The sequence below is a fragment of the Ictalurus punctatus genome, chromosome 4, assembly GCF_001660625.3.
Source record: "Ictalurus punctatus breed USDA103 chromosome 4, Coco_2.0, whole genome shotgun sequence".
NCBI lineage: Eukaryota > Metazoa > Chordata > Actinopteri > Siluriformes > Ictaluridae > Ictalurus > Ictalurus punctatus.
In genome coordinates, this window is record NC_071284.1 from 8844432 (window position 1) to 8870964 (window position 26533).

Genomic DNA, 26533 nt, shown 5'->3' on the forward strand with positions numbered 1-26533 from the left:
TTAGTCAAAGTTATATATTATTTACATGCGACTAAATTTACACCAAACAATGAAAAGCATCAGATTGTGGCAAACCAAAATTTCTTGCATGAAACATTATGCATTTTAATAATATATTTTAGGTTCTATTTACTGTATTATAGCCCAATTATATGTAATGAAATTATTTTTGGATTTGGTTAATTGTTTATTGCAAATTAACATCCTAATGATTAGTTTATATGCTTTGTAATTTTAAACATTACTTGCAGTATTAAGCACACGTCCAGCATCAATACATCCATTTACTCTCAGTTTTTTTAGTCATTTCTCATGAAAGGAACAAGGACTTTCAATATTTGATTAAAATGTTTATGATTAATAGCTAGAAGGTGAATAAACGTCTTAGCTGCTAGTAAGAAGCTTTTACATGATTGAACCCTTTCTGCAATCATATTGCAGGTAAAACAATCTCTAATTAGACTCTTTTAGGGTTTTTTTTTTGTAATTCTTTTTGTTAACTTGACTCAAAACAGCCAGAGACAGATTTTTTTCTGACACTTATTTATAACATTTACGCTCCTTGTGGAAGGGAGCGTTTACTGTTCTGTTGATTCTTTAATAAGGATTTCCCTAATCATCCAGATAAAAGAGAAATCATGACAGCCATTACAGCATTATGCACAGTTATTTCATCTGAAATCTTCAGAACCCATGGTCTGACACAAAAATGATTCAAAATCCATTAAATCAACAAATTAAAGGCTTAAACAGAAGGAGAACAGAGATGTGACCTCAATCCTATTAAAGTGCTGTGGCATGAAATTAAATATCAATGAGATTAAATAGTTAGTATAGATTAATTGTCTCAAGTACCTCTTAATTGTTCCAAAGAACTGACCAACAGCTCCAAAACAATGTTTGATTTGAGGTTATAAAGAGATTATGTTTCCAGTTATAATCTACTTATAAATTATTTGTAAAATGATTTACTATACACAATTAATTATAGATTACTTGTAGTATGTACTGCGAAAATCAATTCATGCACAAGTTCAGACAATTCAAGAAAGCTCAAGGAGATTTTCTTACAAACCCTGCTGCTGACGTGAGACGTAAACACAGCCTTCCTTCCTGAATGCTGTTTCTCTCAGTGACTGGTTTCCGTGTGCAGCATGGCTTTCCTCTTTGGCCGAGATGTATGGTCTACGTCTGCTTCAGGAATACTTCATAATTGATGACCTTATACTGCTTGACAGCAAATACTAATTTAGGTGTTTAATTTATGGCAACTCTCACCATGTCAATGTAGGATATCAGTGCCACTGGCATGTAAAGTGTGTCTTGATGTTATATAGTTGTAATGGATCACTGCTTTAGCTCCAGCGCTGTGATATATTTCTCTAACTCCTAAATGTGGAAAGCTTTAGTAAAAAGTTAAAGTATTTGAATAATTCTAATAATTGACTTTTTGTGTGAAAAATCACAGATTTGTTTTTGTCAGTGAATCCCTTTTTTCAGTGAATATTTCTTATGTGTATAATCTTTGAGATATATTCTCCAAATATTACTGATTTAATTAGCAATTTGCATAGGGTATGTCAGATAATAAATAAAGTGTTACTGTTTCCTTCCCTAGGAGTTAATGAAGAACTGGAACAGTGTTGTAAAGCGAAGCACATGATAACTCAATTAATAATGACTAGTTAGATAGTTCTACAGGAGATTCACAGTATAAGACTCAATAATTATTGCTTATTTGTAATGAGCTACCAAATCATTATATATACTTACTGGGTAATTATGCAGTATGCATTAATAGTAGTAACTTAGGTGTTAATATAGTGTTACTAATTCATTTCTGCTTAATTCCTGCATAATTAACCTGAGTTACTGAACAACCTTGTAAAGTGATTATTTTTGTCTGTTATGTATTAGTTATAATACAAACAATATAATGGGACAATAAAGATACCCTTTTTTCAGTAAAAGATATCACTGTAGTGCTTCTACATGTTAGACAGAAGTATTACATTAGACACTGTGTGGGAATATAGTATATTATTTCCACTCTAAACGCTATTTCCAGTCTGTGCTCTGTTCTACATGAAACATCTGCATTTTTACAGCAGAAATCTGGATTCTTAGCCAAATTTAGATTTTAACATACTCCACAGTAAGCTGTTGGTGCTGGAGTATTTGACTCTGTATATCTCCTATAGCATGCTTAGAACATGACTAATGGAACTTGAACGTTTAGCAAAAGGCAGGTCGAAGGTTTGATGCATTTGACACAAAAACTTTACCGAAACTCTGCATCTGCCGTCTTCATTGATTAGTTCCAGTGCTCGCAGCTGACACCAATGGACCAGTTTATGTTTTATAACCGATTGTTAAAATTAGTTGTGATGATCAGAAAATGTAAGTGTATTTAAGCCTGGTTGAAAGGATGATGACAGCCTCTTTCTGTAAATATTAAAAGCACATCCGTAATGTGGTTAAATGTTGTAAAACATACGTGTTTGTTGAATGAACAGTGAACCTCTTTGGGAATATACATCAATATATATATTTTTATTTGTTTAGCACTTTTAACAATTATTACCAAACAACTTTACAGAAATCTGCATGGCAAGGAATACGGACCAAACGATCCAGATCCAGTGGCAAGGAAAAACTCTGTGAGGTGACATGAGGAATAACCTTGAGAGGAACTAGACTCAAAATGGAACACACACTGCAAAAAAATTGCTGTAAATTTTACAGTAATTAACTGGCAACCTGGTTTGGCAGTTAAGTACTGTAAAAGCTTACTGTAAACAACTGTAAATCATATTTACAGTATAGGACTATAATATCTTACTTAGCAAAAAATAACATAATCCAGTATATTTGCTCATTGGACTTATGAAGGATACACCTAAGTAGAACATTAAAGGGCCTAGCTTAAGGAACCAACCATGGCAGTTTGATGGTGCTGGGATTTGAACACATGACCTTTTGATCTGTAACTCAACACCTTAACCTCTAAGTCACCACAACTAGCTTAGCTAGTGTTATTAGTTTTTATAGTTACAGAGGCAGTAGTCCTTCAAAACAAACAAAACCAAAATGCTTGAAAAGAAATTGAATTTTTCTGTGGCAGCTATATAAACCCTGCATTTGGCATCTTTAAATGCTACAAATGTCTGCTTTAAACTTTAGATATTCCTTCTGTTCTCAGGGGACTCTTAACTATATCCATATGCATCAGACCAAAAGTCTATCACCTTCCCCATCTCCTCATTTCTATTCATTTTAAAACTTTTTTTTCGGAAGCTCTTATGCTTGTCCAAGTAAACCACAAGCCTTTTAATATGATGTTTATTAGTTAGAAAGTGGGAAGGAGGGAGTTAGCTGTCCAAGAATGGGGGAAAACAGATGGGTTGGCTGGATTTTTAAATCTCTCTCTCTCTCCCTCTCTCTCTCTCTCTTTCTCTCTCTCTCTCTGTCTGTCTGTCTCTCTCTCTCTCTCTCTCTCTCTCTCTCTCTCTCTCTCTCCCTCTCTCTCTCTCCTTATATTCTATCAATTTTTCATTTTTTTCTTTCTTTGTTCTGGCTGACACGCTGAGGGAGAGAGTGTAATCATTTATATCTCTGGCTGCTGTAGCTTTCTATGGCCTGCTGCTGAGTGGGAGATATGCCAGCGGCCCTGCAAAGTGGTCTGGAAAAAAGGCCCTTTATTCATGGACCCATTAAGGTTTTCTGCTCGTGTGGCTCTTATTAGATGTTCAGACAGCAGGCATTATATCCGAGCTTTAACACTGCTGCTCACTGACTTATCCCTAATTCATTTTTTGGCTTTTATACACTTCACAAAGGTAGAAAGGAACATCTTTTCCCAATTAGAATTGTTTTGTTATTATGAATGATTCCATCATATGCTCGTAAATAGTTCTTTCCACAGTCCAGTCTTATTCATTGGTTTTATTTCATTGTAGTTACTTTGCAGTACAGATATTAAAATAGTTTAATTTTTTCTTTATCACTGTTTGGTCCTATGACTTAAAATTGGGTAATAGTTAAAACCTTTCTCATGAAACATCTTTGTTTCATTAATTATTGTACGATGAGGGTTTGAATTTGTTCCATCGTTCTGTTATCTTCATAATCAATGAGCCAGATGATTATAAGACAGTTGTCGCATATGAGAAGGGGGAAAAATGTCATTAGTGTGTGTCATAGAGAATGATAACAAGGAGGAGATTTTTGGATACTGGACCTTTAAGAACAGTCTGGCTATGATGTTCAGCTGCTCATAACCCTGCTGACTCGGGGCAGGTGGGTGAGGAGTTTGTGTGATCTTTATGTGTTTATGTGTATGAGGTGCACTATACATATAAATCATAAAATGCCATGGCTTGATTCCTTTCTTCCACTCTGCAATGATAATATTGCTTGATCTAAATTTATTTTTGTCCATTTGCATCATAGACTCCTAAAAGAAACCTGAATGCCTCAAGCTTGGCATTGGAATGCACCATTGTCATTGATATTAGCCATCTCATCAAAATAAGTACTTTATTCCTAGCTGACTATAAGCAGTTTCCTATAAATTGCCTGATTGAGTGTCACTGTGGTTCTCCTGTGTCTACTTAAGCATCTGTTAGAACTCCAGCAGGACCACCATGACTCTCTCCTGTGAGTGATGGCTGTACATTCACACCTCTTTTATTCCTTCCTCCTTCTCAGCATGTGCAATAGCCTGTCTGTTGGATTGATGTGGCTTATCCTTGAAGAGGTCATGCGGAAAGGGAAAACCAACTTCCAGAACATATGCACGATAGAGTCATCTATCCAAGTGTTAAGAGCACAGAGCAGGAGTGCTGCATAGACATTTCACTTGATATGGCGTGGCTTAAATAGTTCAGCAATTTATTAACTTGTGTGCCATTCTAGGAAAACCTTTTACATGGTGAAATGTTGACATGAAATTATTTACTATATATATAGTTCTGGAAACATCAGGTTTTCCTTTGTATCTCAACCAGAAAAAAGTCAGACTATTTTAAAGATTCTACTGAAAGCTGTCTCACCTACCTAAGCTGTTTTACCACTGCATTTGGTTCCTTACCATTGCAAAAAGTAGCCCAAATAAACACATTTACACGTCATAAAAAATACACACACAACATCTCACGACATGAGTACACCCCTCACATTTTTGTAAATATTTGATTATATCTTTTAATGTGACAACACTGAAGAAATGACACTTTGCTACAATGTAAAGTAGTGAGTGTACAGCTTGTTTAACAGTGTAAATTTGCTGTCCCTCAAAATAACTCAACATACAGCCATTAATGTCTAAACCGCTTCCAACAAAAGTGAATACACCTCTAAGTGAAACTGTCCAAATTGGGCCCAAAGTGTCAATATTTTGTGTGGCCACCATTATTTTCCAGCACTGCCTTAATCTTCTTGGGCATGGAGTTCACCAGAGCTTCACAGGTTGCCACTGGAGTCCTCTTCCACTCCTCCATGATGACATCACGGAGGTGGTGGATGTTAGAGACCTTTTGCTCCTCCACCTTCCGTTTGAGGATGCCCCACAGATGCTCAATAGGGTTTAGGTCTGGAGACATGCTTGGCCATTCATGGTTCCCTCAATGAACTGTAGCTCCCCAGTGCCGGCAGCACTCATGCATCCCCCTGACCATGACACTCCCACCACCATGCTTGACTGTAGGCAAGACACACTTGTCTTTGTACTCCTCACCTGGTTGCCGCCACACACGCTTGACACCATCTGAACCAAATAAGTTTATCTTGCTCTCATCAGACCACAGGATATGGTCCCAGTAATCCATGTCCTTAGTCTGCTTGTCTTCAGCAACCTGTTTGCAGGCTTTCTTGCGCATCATCTTTAGAAGAGGCTTCCTTCTGGGACGACAGCCATGCAGACCAATTTGATGCAGTGTGCGGCGTATGGTCTGAACACTGACAGGCTGACCCCCCACTCCTTCAACCTCTGCAGCAATGCTGGTAGCACTCATACATCTATTTCCCAAACACAACCTTTGGATATGCACTCAACTTCTTTGGTAGACCATGGAGAGGCCTGTTGTGAGTGGAACCTGTCCTGTTAAACCGCTGTATGGTCTTGGCCACCGTGCTGCAGCTCAGTGTCAGGGTCTTGGCAATCATCTTATAGCCTATGCCATCTTTATGTAGAGCAACAATTCTTTTTTTCAGATTTACAGAGTTCTTTGCCATGAGGTGCCATGTTGAACTCCAGTGACCAGTATGAGGGAATGTGAGAGTGATGACACCAAATTTAACATACCTGCTCCCCATTCACACCTGAGACCTTGTAACACTAACAAGTCACATGACACCGGGGAGGGAAAATGGCTAATTGGGCCCAATTTGGACATTTTCACTTAGGGGTGTACTCAATTTTGTTGGCAGCAGTTTAAACAGTAATGGCTGTGTGTTGAGTTATTTTGAGGGGCCATCAAACTTACACTGTTACACAAGCTGTACACTCACTACTTTACATTGTAGCAAAGTGTCATTTCTTCAGTGTTGTCACATGAAAAGATATAATCAAATATTTAGAAAAATGTGAGGGGTGTACTCACTTTTGTGAGATACTGTGTGTGTGTGTGTATATATATATATATATATATATATATATATATATATATATATATATATATGTCATAGTATATTATTGAGAGAAAAACTGAATTTTGGTCAAAATCAGCTTTTCATCATTTTTACCTGTTGTCCTGAATCAGTTACAGTGACTTCCAATTGTTTTTCCCAGACTGTAGCACATTCTTTTGATTTTTTTTTTGTTTTGTTTTGTTTTCCCTTGACATTGTTCTTCTGGAATTCACGTTTTTATTTTGAAGTAATTACCATGATGACTGCATGGAGAATATTTTCCACTTATTACTCATTGGAAATAGAACACTTTTCCCAAGTATCGATATTAAAGTATTATTTAAAGTCATATTTGCTTATGACTAAATAAAATGTAATTATCTGGGAATTTTTTTATTTACATGTACTCACCGGCAAGGATGTAAAGTGGCAGGAAAACTCAGCTCAGATATACAGATTAGTTTTGACATTGCAGATATTTACTTATTACTATAATACATGTTTGGGTCAGCTTTCTTGTTCGATGTAGGTTTTAGAATGGACTCTCTCATTATATAGACTGGAGGAAAACAAAAGAAACGAAATATAGTGAAAACATAGAAAAAGATGATGGACTACTTGCACAAACACTTCCACATTATAACCAAAGCAGCACTTCTGCTTCGGACTCGTCCACTATAATGGCGATAACGCTATATCCCACCTGTTGTCTGCAGGACCTCCCGGCAATATTTAAGGCCACTTGTCCTTTTAGTAAAGCTCCTTTAAGTAAAGGAGCTCCTTTTAGTAAACTTTAGAAAGGTGTTATGCTTCATCATATGTAAACAACTAGGAAGGTAAGAAAATACCTATTAGTAGAAACGAACACCCAAGCTAACATGTAAGACTGTAAATATTTAGACTCAAAAAAAAACAAAAAACAAATGTTAGACGTTGCTGTCTCGCTGTACTGCCAAATGTAAACAATGCTAAAAGAACCGTGAGATTTGTGCTATTTCAAAATGTTAATATGTTATAGCTTTAAGCGCATATTCAGTCCATTTACATTTTGGTGTCTGTCACAATTATTCATATTTAATAATTTAATGGTGTCAAAAGGTTTGACCCAACAAAATCTTACTTTCCATCATACTGTCTAAATCCCATTTAAGACCTTACATTCACAACCTGAAATATCTCCAATAAACTTCCACACAAAAGGCTCAACCAAACTGTCTTTGACAGTTTTTTACTGTGCTATAAATCCGCAGACCTGATTTAACATCAAATGATAGACTCATAAATGGGCTGGAAATTTAACTGTAGTCAGGAATACAGAACACTTATGTGTTTCCTTACTGGATCGTTATATCTCTCATGGAGCCCTTGCACTGGGAATGACTCTCATTCTGCTATTAACCATGAGCATACACACTGGCATATGGACTGCATTTCACCCTACACTGGTTGCTTTTATCACACAGCTGACCGAGTGTGTGCAGGTTGATCTGCCTTCTGTTTTCTCCTGTTCTATTCTGTTCTCACCTGATGGGCCAGCTGTGTTTGGATGCGACTGTTAATGAGACAGAACTGAATGATCCCCACAGCCATTGTCCACCTCTCAGCAACAGGTCAACAAACATGGGATGTCAATGGAGAGCCATGAAACTGCATCTGGTGTTAGTGGTAGCTTGGCATTTAAAGCTCTGGGTTACTGATTGGAAGGTTGGGGGTTCAAGCCCCAGCACTGCCAAGCTGCCACCATTTCGCCCTTGAGCAAGGCCCTTAACCCTCTCTGCTCCAGGGCCGCTGTATCATGGCTGACCCTGCGCTCTGACCCCAGCTTCCTGACATGCTGGGGTATGCAAAAAAAAAGAATTTCACTGTGCCGTAATGTATATGTGATCAATAAAGACTCATGATCATTATCTTTGTGCTGACTGAAAGTCGGTGTGAAATTTATATCACTATATAATATATAATACAATATATCATATCATATCATATCATATCATATAATAATAATCAAAAAATTTTATAGACTTAAATTAAATTTAAAAAACTACATTTTTAAATATTAAATGAGTTTTTATTTGAGCACTTCCATCAGTGAAACAGCTCAGTAAGCCTTGTTGTGTCATGTTGTTGCAATGAGAAACAGCCTGAGGGTGCTATGGGATATGGTATTGTGATTGACGAGGGGAGAAGGAGAAGAAATGTAATGAGGAAGTGGAGAAGTGGACACAGTAGCACGTTTCTCTCTCGTTAGGCACAAATCCAAAACGTTCCCAGATCGCCGATGTAACATTTGGTTTCCCAACAAGATCCATCGCAGCCGCAGAACCCGAAGTTAAACAGCAGAATCCGCCTGACTGGATTTTGCCGTGCTCAAACAAACCCACGCCAAACTAACAGACAGCACCATGTTAAGTGTTTGATTATGATTACGTAATTTCTGTATTAATATAGAATATTAATATATAAATACAAATTAATATAGCAACTATTATCATTTCACTTATATACAAAATGTTGTAGTTTGTACTTGTCATAGTGCCCACACAAGCAGAAACATTAACGTGGACGTGGTGTGTGATGTGACACTAATTGCTTAATGATTTCATTTAAATTGGTTATGTGTTATAATTCTGATATCAGAGCTCCCTCATTCTCTCCAAAAAGTCTGACATTAACAGCTGTAATTGCATTTAAACCTGAGTGGCTGCTTTCTCTAGGCTTAAAAACCCCCCACCAAAATCAAGAGTGCTGGTGTGTGAAGAAGCCTTTTTCAGACAATGGAAAGTGCCTGGATTAGGGCAGATTAAGTAAAGGGGATACACTACCAACTGGCCAACAGTTCACTAATTTAACATACACAGAAATGCCATATTGTCATATTGGCTGACTTCTGGATTTATGACTGAAAGCAACTGAAGTAATCATGTTTAGAAGGCCATGTCTCCTTTCTTTACTTTTTCCTTCACTTTATGTCACTGTGTTGTATGATCGTGTGTATGCTGACTCAGAGAGAAAGAGAGAGAAGCCAGGACCTGCCTTGTGGTTGAGCTGTAATTGAAGCATAGCAGGCAGTACTGTGGTTCAGCGCGGGTCTGTGTGATGGGCATGGGAATACTTAACAGCCCTTAAGAAAAGAACCAAAAAAAAAAAAAAGACATGAAGTACAGAACTTCACCAACACAGAGTTGAGCAGCAGCTGCAGCCTGGACCTGCTTCCTGTCCATTCATGTAGCATGAGTTCATGGTGTGGCACCTCAACGTGCACTCCTCTGGTTTGGCCATTACAGTCCATTAGAGTACACTGTACATTACATTGGGCAATTTAACCACAGAGAAAGTAGTGTGCAAATGTTTCCCAAATGTCCGAGTAACAGCACTAAGCATTAAAACCATACCTTATGTTAAATGCTGCTGCATATCCACCCCTTACCCCTTCACCTCTACCTACAGCCATTGGCACTAATGTTGTAGAGAAGAGAATTTACTGGTGCCTATTGGGTTTTTGTATTTCCGCAGCATGAATGTTACTTGCATTCAACACTTAATAGTGTGATTAAGCTTGTATTTGAGCATGAAGCTTTCTCCAGAAGGGAAGAGCTGATCTCAGATCAGTGGTGCAGTAAATCTGGCTGATATAAAGGCATGTGCTTTGGCTATTGTTCAGTTTATTGCATACAAACAGTGGTGGTAAAAGTACCAAAATCTTTAATCAAGTAAAAGTGAAGCTGCATTTCTAAATAAATACTCAGGTAAATGTTAGAGTACAATGTCAAATTCTTCACTCAAGTTAACATAGAAAGTATAAACTTATTTAAATATAAAAGTAAAAGGAGAAGAAAGATTCACAAAAGAAGGAAAAAATGTCTGCCTCTGATGACACTGATTTTAATTACTGATAGTAAATTCAGCTTATTTCACAAATGAACCAAGTAATGTGAATCTCAGAAATGTTAGCTGGTATGATAACTCAGACCATACAAACTAAATTAAAGCTAATAGCTATCTGTCACAACACAAACTGGCTTAATAAATACAAACTTACTTAAAATTAGAATTCAGCAGGAGACTAAGGCCAATATCTAAACATACATTTTGATCAGATTTCTTCATATTTTTCATATGAAGGTTAACTTTTTTTTTTTTTTTTAAATAAATGCCTGTTTATTAAAAATGTATTTTTAAATGCTTTCCCTTTTCAACAGGGCTGACCACCACATCTACCTCCACATTGAATCTGGTAAGAGACATTAAAACAGGTCAGCAACATCTGAAATGACCTTTAGTTATTGGTTAATGGAATGGTTAGATTTGATTTGGCCCCTGGGTTTCAGTTCCCATCATCTGTTTTTGTCTCCTATTTTTTTTGTCACATGATAAGTGTGTAGGTTATGGCACCGATCTGAAGAAATATGTTTATTTATCCAAGGACACAGACTAATTTAGTTAAGCGTAACAATGATTCAGTGTGAGTTGTTAGTCAAAGCATGTAGTCCTTGCAAAAGGCTGCTTTCAGGGTCAATTTGCTAAGATTGTATCAGGGTCATTCTTTATAATGGTTATTTTCAGTCCTCCCACGTGTGAGTTGTGTTAATGGCTCACGGCCAGCAGGTTTCCCTGGAGCTGATGAGTAAGGGAGCGTGGTTGGCTAGTTGACTTGCCTCTGGTTGGCCAGTCTCTGTGACTCTGTGTCACTGGCAGCAGGAAACAACTGCCCTGCTTTTCAGTATTTAGCCATCTCCTCGGGGAGCAAATTACGTTCAGGGCTCAAAAAGACCTACTCAGAAAATATTAAGGGATGTCTCAAAGGGCTAGTAATTATCTGCTTATTAGGCCAGCTGAAACAAGTGGAAACATGCAGTGAAATCCTAAAGGTGTCATTTAGTCAAGGGTACTGAGGCACCAGTTGCACTAGCTGAACGTAAGTCAGGGTGTAAAGTCGGTCCTAAACCATACATTGAGAATTTAAAGCTAACTATGTGTCGAATTTCGGTTGCACCACAGGTACTTAAGGTACATTGTAACTAGTAATGCATAAAGGGATCGTAGATCAAACTTGGAGTCACATGGAGTGAAGTATTTCACCATCACCTGCAAATATGATCTGAGCTAAACAGGAAATAATACATTGATGATGGGAACACAGGGAAGCAGTTATTGTTTCATCATTCTTAGTGTATTTCCTTCAGGAAATGTTGCATTGTCTGTCGATTTGTTTATTTATTTAAAACTATGGATTATTTAACAAGACCAAAAATGGATAGCTATGAAGTGCTTACTTAAAATATCCAGCTCTTATAATTACTGTAACTAGTTTCTTCAATGCTTGGGCTTTTGTGCAACAAATTTAACAGCATTTTAATTAACTATAGCCATGAAAAATAACAAAGAGGCTGCAAAATTAATCACCATTCGCATAGCTTATACAAATGCATATAAAATGGGATGTATTCATTAAAAATAATGAAAATATCGTGACCCTGCAATAATCTCAGTTCGATTTATGACATTTTGCACTGAAGAAAGAGCTCTCTATGATGGCTGATACATATAAAAAGAGCCTGTTTGTAGTTCATCTTATCATTATTTTACTTGGGGGAACGTGTATATATTAATTTATAACATAAGGCCATGTTGGTGCAACCATTAGTAGTTTTAAATTGCAAATAGGCTACAATAAACCTTATTTCAAATAACAACCTTTAAAACAGTTATTCAAAACAAATTCCAATTACTATCTGAATTAATGTGTAATTCTTTGGTGTTAAGGCATTGTCAAACAAACCTGATTGTTCCAGATCTGTACTATCTGCATGAAAATAAGAAAAGTCTGAAAGAAAGAAAAGTCTGAGGATTTGTACATACTCCGGTGACTTGGTTGGTTGTGTGACACACATTCATACACCCACATAAACCCGTCGATCAGCTCAGAATACCTAAACATAAAAGACTGCTGGCCAAATTAAGGTCCCTTGTCAGCAGCTCACTAACAGTTATACATCCTCAGGGATGTGCAGTGAGCTGTGTTTGGTATGCCGGCCATACTCCACTGAGATCAGGCAAGCTGGCTTTGACCTCAGGCAGGTACTTTTCCCCAATCTGCAGCTTAGTGGCACAGCAACATCTGGCTTTCACCTTCGCTTAGTGAGGAGACACTGGCCCTGTGACATAACCATGAACCCAGAGTTTTACACCATTAGAGTACAGAGGAAAGTAAAGGAAAGCATGCTCATAATAAAATAGCTATAGAGAGAGCAGATTTAGATTTCATTTACTATATACTTTTTAAGCACATCACTATAGGAGAGTTTTCATGCATCTCTCATCCGCATTGTTAGTAAAAAAGATTAGAAGATTAAATGACATCTGCTTGTGGCACATCGCACGTGCTTACTTTTTAATAAAAATAAAACACATCCGAGTCATCATAAGAACTCTTGTCTAGAGCAGCATCTTTAAACGTACCATGTGGTTGATGAAACACCTGGCATTGGCATCTAAGGGATAATAGATCCAAAATAATATAAATAAATATTTTTGTCAGTTTTAAATTTTCTCAGTTTCTTCAGCATTACGTTTGGTAACACAGTGGACAGAACCACCCACACAAGCTTAAGTGCTTATGGTGGCTGTTAATAGAGGTTGACTGATTTTACCGATAATGATAGTTTTTAAAATTGATACTGAATGAAAGCATAACACTCAAAGTAAAATACGGAACTTTATTTAAAAAATAAACAGTACTGACTGTACCATGAAAATGTACTGTACATTTTTTAAAAATGAAATAAATATATAAATATTAATAGATATTAACTATATACAATAGAATATTAAATGAATAAAAGATATATATGCAAACTGAACCAAAAAGTAACACTTCAAATAACAAATAAAATAGAGGCATCCAAAATGAATTAAAAAAACACTCCAAATAAACAAACAAAATTAGTCAGCGATTGTTTTTATGTCACTTCTAGAGGCTGCTCTCGTACTGCCGACCCTTCTCAGCCGCTCCTGCAACGGACACAACTGGGAAAACTATCAGTGTGGATTTTTGTCGATAACCGATAGTTCCAGCAATTGGTTATCATTGTCGATTAATCGCCAAAATCCATCTACAGTCAGTCTGCAGTCAATTTGCTGCGGATTTTTTCAACATTTGTGAGTTTTTTATGCTTTTTTTGTAGAAATCTACTTGAATCGGTGAGATTGTAATTGCACAAAATTGTTTTGCACATTGTTTGTTGGTAAATGAGACCTTTTAGATGTACTTATGTTCAATGTACGTGAAACAAAGAGGGCTTTGGCTGAATGCTTGTTGTTATGATGATGTCACATGACGTCAATCAGTCCTGGAGAAACTGCACAGACAATGCTCATGTTATTAAATTGTCATTTTAGTAAGATAATATGATCAGTATTGGTGTGCGTGCTGTACATGCAGCAAATGGCCACCCCAGAAATCTATTCTTTATTGGGTTTAGTCAGGTGACATTATTACACCTGCCAAGCTTTTTGTCTCAGTGTTTTATGTCTATCATTGGCTTTGTGACTTCTGTGAGTGAGCAGAGTCACGGGTTCATAGCAAGGAACATACATTAGCACTTGGTATAGTTTCTACAGAGCTAGACAGCTCCTCCTGTAACTCTGTTTTCTGGGGAGGAAATGCAGGAAATTGTTTTTCTTTGTCAGAAGGAGGAATGTTTTCTTTTCAAATGCCAAACCCAGGGTGACTGCGCAACCTTGTAGCTGTTTTATTAGCAGTGTGTAATGGAACAGAACCGAAGGTTTCCTGCCGTGTGGGTTTTTGAATCCTGTTCAAGAAACACTTTGTTCGAATAATCTAATTTTTAAGTTAAATTACGTGCATATATTGCTATAAATAGTGCTATGAATACTGCTGTTTGTTTTTCTCATATGTGAAGGACACATATACACTTCTGCCAGACAAGAAGACACCTGTGTGGGGGTTTCGGATATGGTGCAATTTTTGGGCTCTGGGCTTGCATCTGTTAGTAGTGCTGGACTCCTCAGGTCATGCCTGGTAATGGGGTAAATTAGCTCTATTCTCATGGTTTTTTAAATGTCTGCGAAGGTAATTGGATGCAATTGTGTTACTTTTCAATGTAATATATAGAAATATAAATGATAATGTAAATATGCCCTGCGATGGATTGGCACCCTGTCCAGGGTGTACCCTGCCTTGTGCCCGATGCTCCCTGGGATTGGCTCCAGGTTTCCCCGTGACCCTGAAAAGGAGTAAGCGGTATAGAAGATGGATGGATGGATGGATAATACACCACAACCACAAATACATTTGCAGTGTTTTCTTCTTATTCTTCTTCTAATTATTATTATTATTATTATTATTATTATTATTACAAAATTAAGTAATTGGTCAGTCATGATGTAATGTCATAGAATCCCTTTGGCACTCATTTTGCATTGTGTCATAAAAAAATATGGAGTTTTCATAACAGCGATTATGAAATGACTGAACCAGTGGAAAGATTCGGGGACACGATGACAATACAATGAAAGGGCTATGCTTTAGTGTTTTTCTATGCTCGTATGTGTTTATGATGATTATTCTTACTTTTCTTGCTTTCATGTTGACTTTCTTAGTTTTGCTTTTTCTCTCAAGCGTGGCTTAATTACGTTAAGAAACAGGGCTTAACCTTTGGCCTTTGTATGTATTTTCCTTAAAAAAATTTTCTTTAAAAGGTTCGCATTAGGGTCATTTATTTAGACTGCCCTGTGTTTTCATTGTACTGGCTTTCACTGAGGGGGTGCGCTGTTATCATGAATCTTTTCTTTTCGCTTAGTTCTCAAAGTTAAACTTGTTCAACCGACCCATTAAATAATCACATCTCGCTATATCATAACTGGTCTGCTCATGTCGAATGTAGATAAACGTCTTTATCACTGAGGTTTACTTCTGCTTCTGGCTCAGGAATCTTTAACAAAAGCTTTGAGGAGGCAGGCATTACAAAGTCTAGTGTTTTCCCACATATGATTGAGCTCATTAGTTAATTTATCCAACCTGTCATTAGTGTGAATGTTGTGTGTTAGAGGAGGGAAAACACACAACTGCTGTGCTTTGACTCTCGACCAGTGTTAATTTCATTAAACACCAATTAGCACCTGCCTTCCAAATTACACCGCCTCTTCCAAGTCTGCAAAAGAGCAAAATGACTTGTCATGTGTGGTGCATGATAAAGATTTATTATGTTTTACCAGATAAAAACCCTCTCATGCCAGTTTCATGGTCTGTCTCAATAAAGCTGAGTCCAAACCTCTTTCCACAGATCTTGAGTCTGTTGTTTGGCACATGTTGAGCCAGCAGCTGCACGTCCCATGTCTCTTAATCTCACTTCTAAATCTGGCTGTTCAGTTGAGGGCTGAGGGCAAGATGACGTGTTCTGATCACAAGAACTGATTACACATGATCATTTTAAGGAAGGAAGGAAGGAAGGGAAGCTTGGAAATAATGTTGGGCTTGTTAAAGCGAATCAGTTCAGAGTAGATCCGTTTAGGGAACAGAGTATTACATGAACTTGATTGTGATTTTTTTTAATATACCCGTTATTTTACAAAATTATGTTTTATTTACTGAATAACAACACCTTGTTGTTTGTGTCTGTTTTATGTTATTTCCTTTTATCGCTTATGTTGTAGCATATATAAACAGTTGTTCCCTCATGAGTCTCTCTCTATATTGTCATGTCACCAACCGCAAAGGTCTACATACTGAGGACTTTCACATGTCAGAAAACTTAAAGGAACCGCTTTACCTCTGACACTGACACTAGAGTCTACAGAAGCTTCAACACAGCAGCGATTATATGCTTTTCTGGCCAGTACCAGAAAATGAATCAACATTTTTTGACCAATCAGGTTTCAGAATTCAATGGCACTGTGGTATAAATCTTTTTATTTCTTGTTTTATTGTTGAAATCATATCTGGGAGTGTTTTGTACATTGATTCTGTTGTGCCTCTAGCAGAAAGGTCAGCAGATCTGAATGAGAAACACAGAGCATGTCTTGGTTTGATTAGGCTTGATTTAGTTTGTGTATGTGTGTGTGCGTATTTGTATGTGCACGCTGACTGCTTCTCAGATGAAGGATCTCTCTGCCCCCTCACTGACTCCTGCATGGAAGAATGCTAGACCATGAAAGGAAAGTTGATTAGATCGGACACAGGATTAGTGAAGACTACATTTGCTACACTTGGTCTTGCTTGACCCTCTGTATGCCCCGCTTCTATTCTTGTCGCTCAGAAATGACCATTCACTGACCTTTATTCTTATTATAGTGCTGTTGTCCCAGCACAGTGAGTCTCAGTAGAACATGTGTTTCTGATCCAGCAAACCAAAAACCTTCCACAGACTAAAGCCTGTGTAGTAGTGTATACACTCAAAGGCCACTGTAAAGACTAAAAGCATATGGCAGAGAGGTTCAGGCTAGAGTGGTTAGAGGAGGTGGTGCTCAGCTCACATCGCTCATGAAGTGACATTTGGATAATGGACTATGGATCATGTGACTGGCTCCATCTAGTGGCTGTCGATGATACAACTATTTTAATATTCATTCATTCTTTCAGTGCTTGACAAAGAGATGGACAGACAGGTAGATAGATAGATAGATAGATAGATAGATAGATAGATAGACAAACATACACACATGCATACAGACATAAGCGGGACAGACAGACAAACAGATAGACTGATGTACAGACAGACAGATACGTAGATAGATAAATATAAAGATAAATAGACAGACACAGATGCATACACGGACATATGCAGACAGACACACAGACAGATAGACAGATAGACAGATAGATAGATAGATAGATAGATAGATAGATAGACAAACATACACAGGTGCATACAGACATATGCAGGACAGACAGACAAACAGATAGACTGATGTACAGACAGACAGATAGATAGATAGATAGATAGATAGATAGATAGATAGACAGACACAGATAGACAGACACAGATAGACAGATAGACATACACAGATGCATACACAGACATAAGCAGACAGACAGATAGACAGACAGACAGATAGATAGATAGATAGATATATGGATAGATAGATAGATAGATAGATAGATAGATAGATAGATAGATAGATAGATAATTTTTCTAGGCACTCAAAGAAGCACTTTTCTAGGCACTCAAAGAAGTTTACATTGAATTGGGGGGGGGGGTCTCCTCAACCACCACCAGTGTGTAGCGTCCACATGGATGATGCGACAGCAGCCATAGTGCACCAGAATGCCCACCACGCACCAGCTAATAGTGGAGACAAGAGGAGAATTATGTAGGCAGATACACAAATATATATATTATATATAGTTGTTTGTTTGGGAGTCCATTGCAAAGCTTAAGCAGTTTTATATTGAGGAGTTGTAATAAATGCAGAGTTTTCAGAATCTCAGAGTTTAAATTAGATAAAAGAAGCTTTCACTTCTGCTCAGTGTTGTGCTTAGTGATTATAATACACATTTAAAATAATTCATGTGAATTGGTTTTCTTCAGTAAGTGTGCAAGCTCCTGCTTCATTTCTTTTCACTATATTCACTCATATGATCAATATAAGTATTGAAATCCGAGGGGGGGAAAATCCCAAAACTAACATATTTCAAACATATATATATATATATATATTTAAACATATATCGTAAATAAAAGACAAGTTCCATTCCAGGGTAAAAGAAACGGCATGCTAATCAATCAATTCCTGTCCATCTGTCCACTGTCATGTAAAAAATAATATAGAGGTCTCACTTGTGGAGTATGCAACAAAATCGATACTGAAAATATTTGTCAGTGCCTGTGCTGTAACTGAACACTACAGTCTGGGAAATTGGAAAACCCTGTTGCAGTCCATTTGATATCTGTGTAGAGGCACATTTTCCCCCTGGGTCATTTATTCATGTCAGTCATAAGACTGCACTGACTGAGTCTGAATCAATAAGACTGCAGTGACATCTTTTCCACCCTTAGGTTTTAGTTTTAAATACACCCACTAGGGGGAAGAAGAGGTCTTAATTCTATTCAGTGTCTCTCGTGCTGTCTAACACACTGCAGGCTACAATTAATCTGACCGTCCCACTCGAATAGGTTCAGGGCTCATATTTATCAGCTAAACAAGTAGCATTTGAAAGTTTCTCATTTTAATTCATAAGCCTATTAGAGCAGGCAACTGTAATTGTAGCAGAGAAAAGAAGAAAATGTGTGGTTGTTCAGCATGTTAATAAGCGCACTGTCCAGCAAAACGCGAGAGGTCGGCTGAAGCATGTCATGGTTTGCGTGTTGATCATTTAATAGAACGATGGACTGTCATCCAGTACCTCATTAGTCCCAGTATCTCTTGCTTTCAGCATCCTTGCTCTCTATGATCAGGCCTTTGGGTATTGGAAAGGGTGTGAGAATTGTGCCCTGTGTGTATGTGCGTTCATTAAAGGGGGTGAGGGTGTGAGTGTGTGGCAAGTAATAGAATCCCAACGTGATGTGCTGCCACACTTTAACGAGGTAAATATAGCTACAGCAGGCAGGACATGAGGCCCTACTCGATCAGACAGAGAAAGATATTCGATCCTAATATTAATCGCCTCTCCATACCACCACACATAGCCCAAATGGCAGGATGTATCACATTGCAAACGGCTCAGAAGATAATAGGAAGCTCTCTGTGTTGGATATGAAGCATCTGCTGCCTCTGCTGCCTCTGCTAAAATTGTATTTCAGGCGTGATTTTCCATCCCACGTGGAATTATAAAAGAAATCATGTACTGGTGCATCAGCTTGGTCACACCTGTACTGCACTAATTAGCTCAGAGCAGTGCAGATCCTAGAATAGTATCATTTTTACTCCCAAGTCAGAGTGGGAATTGAGGTCACGTTGCATCGGTGCATCAGTCTAGCCAGTAGGTCAAGGCTTACGGGCGCACCCTCGCTGGACGGATTGATTGGCGAGCTTTAAACCAAAAGTATGTTGATGATGGCGCTGTAAGTCTATTATTATCAGGCCTGGCAGAATTACCATGCCTTTTATGGCCCCATTAAATGTGTTGAGTCTTATAGTCGTACATCAAGGTGACACAAGTGAAGGATCATACTTTCCACATACCGTCGCTTGAAGATAACTCGGCTCACTGTCTTTATGTAGATTTGCTTATCTTTTAGAGCATTAATGACTGGAAGTTATGAGAGTTATCATACAAGCTTGTATATTAATACCGAAGCCTGCTGTCATCTTGTCTCATTTCCAGAGATGTTAAAGTGTATTTACTGCCCTATTAAGTAAGAATTGGTAAACAACAGCATCTGTGTTCCCTTTGCCATCACACAAACAAAGATTTAAATTTTCAGATTGCTTTTATTCTCTCCGTTAATTAATCAAGCAATATTGCAATGAAATGTTCTCACTGTGTATGAACACATTGCTCATTGTTTTAAGAGTCTGAGCTTTATTTGTTCTTATACGAAGCATTTATTTACATAAATGTCATATGTAGGTATAGTAAATGTGAACTGCTGTTTCTAAGTACTTCCACATGTTAGAGTAAGTGCCACATTATCAGAAAATCACTTGTAGGTCAATGAGAGTCTATAGAAAGTTACAGCTTTACCCTGATCAATTCTGTGAGTTGAGCGTGTGTGTATGTGTGTGTGGTCATGAGCAGAGTAACGCTAAAGAGTACAAAGTGGCAGGTGAGCTAAAAAGCTGCAATGTTGTTTGTTTGAAAGACATTTTAGGTTACCGAGTGTGAATACAAGACCATGCTGGAAACATGGGCAAAGCAATGAGACAAGTGAATTAAAGTGAAAAAATGGGACAGAAATGACCATAAATCAAAACCTTGCGTTCTCAAAGAAGTTTTGAACTGCTATTGATACTTTTATACAGTATCTACTAACAATATATTGCATACAATTACATAAAACCAGGTCTAAGCTTTGGCTATAAATACCGTTACAAGCAAATGTTCATCGCAGAACTAGTCAAGAACACAATGTAAGCTTAAGCTAATGACAGACTCTTCAAGCCAGCTTACATCATGATAAGCACAGCCTACTTGATGAACTAACTCACCAGTACTCAACTGCTGACGAGGTTGAAACTGAGGATGCGTTAAAGGCCTTCATAATATGAAAACCATCACACATATTCTGTGAGCATTCTCCTAGTTAATTTGGTGCTTACATCTAAATGCTACACATTGCGCCAGCATGTTTTGCAATAGTCATAGGTCATCCTCTCAGTCTCCAAGAGTGTGGAGCGATAGACGTGTCAGTTTTAGCATGAAGTGACATCTAGGTTCCTCATATCCATGATCTTATTATTAAAAAGATAAGAATCAAAATTTGATAAAACGCAAGCTTGTACATCTGTTGGATCTTTTCTTTCATTTTGGCCTATCTACAGGTTGTTACTTTCTCTCACCGCTATGTACAAGTTTGGTCACAGATTTAATACAGTGATGCTTGACCACAGACATATGTCTGAGTGTGTGCAGATTTTTATTAATTAAGGACACACTACTGAATCTAAATGCACTGCATTTATGTGCTATGAGAATTATATTTGAAGCTCAAGTTGCATCTAATGCCTTGAAGGAATGATGACGGAGTCCCATAAAGCTGCCATTTGTAGCCATAGAAATTTGTCACAGATGATGACTGAGAGCAATGTAATTTTGTACAAGCTCATCTAAAGTGTGATGGGATTCAGTTCTGCAGCTGGGACCATGCATCCTTCACATGATTGGTAATTCGTGCAGCTTTTCTAATTTTGGGCATGATGTAGCAACTTTTAACATAGGCACGTTAAATAAATAAACATTGCCGTTATGTTTAATTCGAATGTTAGATTAATGTTCACTTGAAGAGTTGCCAACACGGCTTAGTTAAACAGATTTTTTGCTTAAATTTGTGCCATAGTGACTGCCTGGGTGCTTTCTAAGAAAAAAAAATTGATTGCGTGTCACATTTTGAACTGTGAGAGTAGTCACCTGGGTTTAGACAATGAGTTTGCCTTGATTCAAGTTCCTGATTAACAGCTCTTGCGATTGGGATTTCAGTGGTTTTCTAAATCACTCAGGATTTAGAATGGGGATATAATACCGTACGAGGCCATCAGCAGAAAGAAACATTTGGATGTTTCATCCAAGCACTTCCAGGCTCCAATATACCACTACTGATTTTATTTGTCTGCTTTGTTAAATTCAATGAAAGGTAAAGCAGTGGAAGACATTAATTAAACTAGTGCTGTTTTCTGTTAGAGGTATAATCAGTATTTTTTTTTCTGTGTGAAGAATTTATTGTTCTTCAGCATTTTCACACCCATGGAAAGCACACTAGAAACATGGCAAGTCTTTTAAAGACTTCTATATATTCCAGTGCTGTTCTTTTTCATGAAAATATGATGTTATTTAATTCAGAATTTTAAATCATTGTAGCATTTACATAAATGTCCTGTCACAGGAATTGTAATGGCAGACACTCCATATAATGTAAGGTTACTAAGAAGGATCTCTTTAAAACATAAAAAGGAAACAAACATATAATGATTAATTAGATTTTGATATGGTATACTGCTGCCTGACAAGTTTTACACTTAACGCTGACAACTCAAGTGCACTGTGTTTCCACTTTACGCTACTAATTCTTCATCACTTTTTTTTACTCACATTTTCACTCCAGCTTGGCCTAACAGCTCATTTTTTTCAGTGTCACAGCTAATGATAGCAATGTTTTGGCTGCTCTTTTGTGAACACTGATGTCAACACACACACACACACACACACACACACACACACACACACACACACACACACACACACACAGATCATTGTATTATTTTGTATAATAAATGTGTAGGAGGATATGGGTTAGAACCAGAAAAAGCCCACATGATGCCATTTGGTGTTCCTGCATGTAGAACTTGCTTGTAAGTCTGTCTGTATTTCATACAGCATGCACGAGAGCCAAGTTTCTTGCTCTCTCTGCTGCAAAAAGACATAGCTAACATTACTCTATCTATCCGCAGGATAAAGCATGACACGCTGGCGTATTGCATGACATGCTTGGTTGGCATGGCTCTAGCCTTTACTTTCGGCCGGCGGCCAATTTGTGCTTCCTAGGCAAGCAGTGTATATGTATAATTCCCCTTAATATACTGTAGGTCTGTGCTTAAGATCATTTTAGCTGATATTTTGTATCATTTTAGTAATTTTTTCTGTGATTGTTGCAGCCAAAAATACTTGATTTTGCTGTGGCTTTTAAAAAAAAACTTTTTTTGAGTTTTTTTGTGCTTTTTTTTTTTGCAGAAAACTACAGCCAAATTGCAATTACACAAAATTGTTTTGCATGGTCTGTCGAAGTGATGTTTGTTGGTAAGTAAGACCTTTTAGCTGTACTCATGTCTGACGTACGTGACTTGAGTAGGGCTTTGGCTAAATATGTGTTGGGTTGATGTCACATGACGTGTCTTGGCCCAAATCTGTGGTAATTTATAAAATTTAAAAAAAAAAAAAAAAAAAAGAACTCCTCAGAATATTGCAGCCTTTGCTTGATTTTGTAATAATTTCTGTGATTGCGAAATCACGAAATCCTGGAGGGACTTCCTTTTCTACCCCTTGTTACTTCTTAATGTTGCATCTAATTTCCTTGCAGCTGGTTTAGTGGTGAGCTGTTTGAATTTTCTTTGCTAGCTTGATCATTAGCTAATGCAGCTGGAGCCCCAAGACAGAGTCACTAGCTAAATATTTTTAAAATCTAAATGCTTTTAGCATGATACATTTAAGAAATTATATTAGAACCATTGACCTAGCTGCTGCATGATTGACAAAAATGGCAAAAATCTAAAATTAACAAGACAGCTATTTAGATATAGTAATGTTAGCTAAATTTTTTTGAGGCAAGAAGCAAGTGACTGCATGCAAGTGAGATTTCTTTGCATGTGCCTAAGACTTTTGCACAGTACTGTATTTTAGTATAAAATGTTATGTCCTGGACAGCGGAACAATGTGATCTGCAGATCAGTCTGCCTCCTGTGTTTCCTTCTTTCGGCTCAGCTGTACATTAACTCAGTCGCTTTTCATTCTTTCTGGCTGCTGCTCACTTCATGACACAAAGTCTAGACAGGTACACACATGCTCTCAATGCTCCCCAGGCTGAAACGTTCCTGTTCTGTTTCATATACATTTAAGGACATGTCTAGCACGTGCACATGTTCCTTTAACAGGCGATGTCTCCATGGGTGGTCAGTACATATAGTATATTTAATAAAAATCAATACACCACATCTCTGTGTGCTGACAAAGTGATTGATAGCATGTATTTGTCTGTAAATAATTTTGTGTGGGTGTAAATGTGTATGAAAGCATGTGTGGAGCACTTGGTTGTGGAGCAGAGACCAGAGAGTGGGCTTTGTGAAGCAGATGGTGATGGATGAGAGGATTGCGAGATCATGGCAATTTTCAGGATGCTGCCTGAAGGGCTTTCATCATTGTCAAAGTGCAGTGTCACACATCCTAACAGTATGACACCAACACACATCATCAAGAGCTTATAGCTCCAAATAAGCAATTACTTCAAACAAAACGGAAATTAAAAGAATTTCCCATTTTGAGATGAGCGGTGTAAGTGGTGACTGGGATCCTATAGGACACAAAAAAAGTTGCATGATCTGGAGGCTTTAACTTTCAACCGAGCACGAGCAAGCAATCCGATATAATGCACGCAGGACAAAGAAAGACCACATTCATTAATGTAAATGTGCTGCACTGCTTGATATATTTACAGGTTTCATTCATTTATAGCTAATAACTGCCTGGTTAGGGTCTCAGCGGTTTAAATAATTCTGCTGGTTTGTTTATATTTTGGGAAATGGAACCAATATTTTATTAGAAATTTTTTATTAAAAAAAGACCAATTATGAATAATCAATTATGAACCAAAAAAGAACCACGCCTGATTCGTCCATTTAAATCCGGATACAGATACAGATATTTGGACCACTAAATGGATGCAGACACAGTGTGTGTGTGTGTGTGTGTGTGTGTGTGTGTGTGTGTGTGTTTATCCTGTTCTATTACAAGGATTTCCTGGCATACTGTGCAAATGATAAATAAACTTGACATGATATGATTTGACTTGTAGTAATGTTGATATTAACGATTGCATCACATTGATGATCTGAGTGGTGGTTAAGTAGCCTACTGATCAGAGTGTTGTGCCCTTGAAGAAGGATCTTAATCCTTTCAGCTCAACTAGAGCAACATGTATTTACTTTTTAGGGCGTTTTCACACCTGGCTCTTTTGGAGCGTTTGTTTCTGTACCTGGCACGTTTTCTCCCTTGTTTTGGTTCGTTTGGATGTATTTGAACAAGGCAATCACGCTCGGATCCGCACCAAAACAGTCAGACCGAGACCACCTCGTTCAAGATTGCAAATGAACTCTGGAGCGGTTCACTTATGGTGAGAAAGCAATCCAACGGACCAATGAAACAAATTGTATAGCAATGCATGATGGGAACTGCGTTATTTAAAATGTGTTTGCTTTGCTAATGGCTCACAACATCAATCACGGTTTAACTTGGACCAAAGTCGAGTTAAAATGCCTCATTGAAATTTGGTCTACCAAACATATTTCTGAACAACTTTAAAAAATGTATAAAAACACATATGTTTACAAGATGTTTAGTGAGCATATCGAGGAGATGGGCTTTAATTGCTCTGTGGAACATATAAATTAGATCAATTATAATAACTGCAACTAAAAAAGAAAGCCACAATATGCTGTCTATCCAGTCTTGATGGATGACCGCTATGAGCGGAACCCCGGACCACACTCTAAACAGGTGCACTCTGACCAATAAGACGACATTTTACTCACATGTGACTTGCATGAACACATTTTGGTCCGCTTTGAAATGTTGCCTTGTGAAAGCGAACCGAGCCAAGGAGAAAATTAAACTTTTTAAGTCCCCGTTTCGGAGCAAAGCACGGATCTACAGGTCTTACAATGCCCTTAGGCCTGCTCCACATTTAGGTGACATTATTCCCTGGTATCCTCCACTACCTTGGAGATTGTACACAAAACTGTCCATTGTTTTATTATTCCTGACATTTAACATTTACGTTGCAACCATTTAAAGAAAAGTGGCTTGGTCGTCCATCTCTGAGAGAAAGGAAACACACTGTTTATTTATTTATTTATTTATTTATTTATTTATTTATTTATTTTATGTAAAGTTCTTTTAGGCAGACCTAAAAACCTGCATGTGCTTCTTTGACTGGTCTTAGTATAGTCACTACTTCAGATGGAACACCACTGGCTTCCAGACATGCTGCTTCTAACACCAAAGGCTGATCTGTCCCCGTCTTTCAGTGGAGCTCTCTGAAGTTTAGCCTCTTGTTCTGGTGCTTTTTAGTGTGACTTCAGAGAGGCAGATAATATACTGCAGATCCTGCTGTGGAACCTTTTTAAGAAAGATTAAGCCTCTCTCCAAGAGGAAGTCCATCACATGCCTCTTGTGCCATAGAGTCTTGTGGGTTTTGTAGCAAGAGGCCATGATGAAAGCCCAGCTTGGCTTAAATGTCAATCCTGTAGCTGAACAATGACAAAAGCAGCAATCTCATTTTTTTTTATCTGCTGAGTTTGTTTCTGCTGTTACCATTTTCCACACTTCAGCCTGGCCTGCTTTCTTTGCTGCAGCATCACCGCAGGAAGTCTCCATCTAGTTGACACCCGCTTTGGTCACTAGGATGCATAAAGGACAAACAGTGGCCAAGTGCCAGGCATCAAGTGTACCACGTGTGTCTGTGAGGCGCCTGACTCATCATCATGACCCTGACAGTCGACAGAGAGACGACAGCATGTG

General features: G+C 37.8%; 1 protein-coding gene across 10 annotated transcripts in view; it reads left to right on the plus strand.

Moving 5' to 3' along the window:
* Positions 1 to 26533, plus strand: part of tspan9a (tetraspanin 9a) — a 216869-nt gene that overhangs the window by 11264 nt on the left and 179072 nt on the right. For 2 of the 10 annotated variants that reach the window (XM_017466138.3, XM_017466141.3), the window contains exons 2-3: positions 10830 to 10864; positions 13605 to 13788. The exons of 2 other annotated variants lie outside the window; for them this stretch is intronic. Coding sequence is in view for 2 of the 8 variants with exons in the window: in XM_053677907.1 (XP_053533882.1) it covers positions 23032 to 23041 (10 nt within the window). In the remaining 6 variants the exon portion in view is untranslated. Of the gene's footprint in view, positions 1 to 10829; positions 10865 to 13604; positions 13789 to 22975; positions 23042 to 26533 lie in introns of all 10 variants that reach the window. 6 more of the 10 variants (XM_053677907.1, XM_053677909.1, XM_017466139.3 and 3 more) reach the window with 3 other exon arrangements.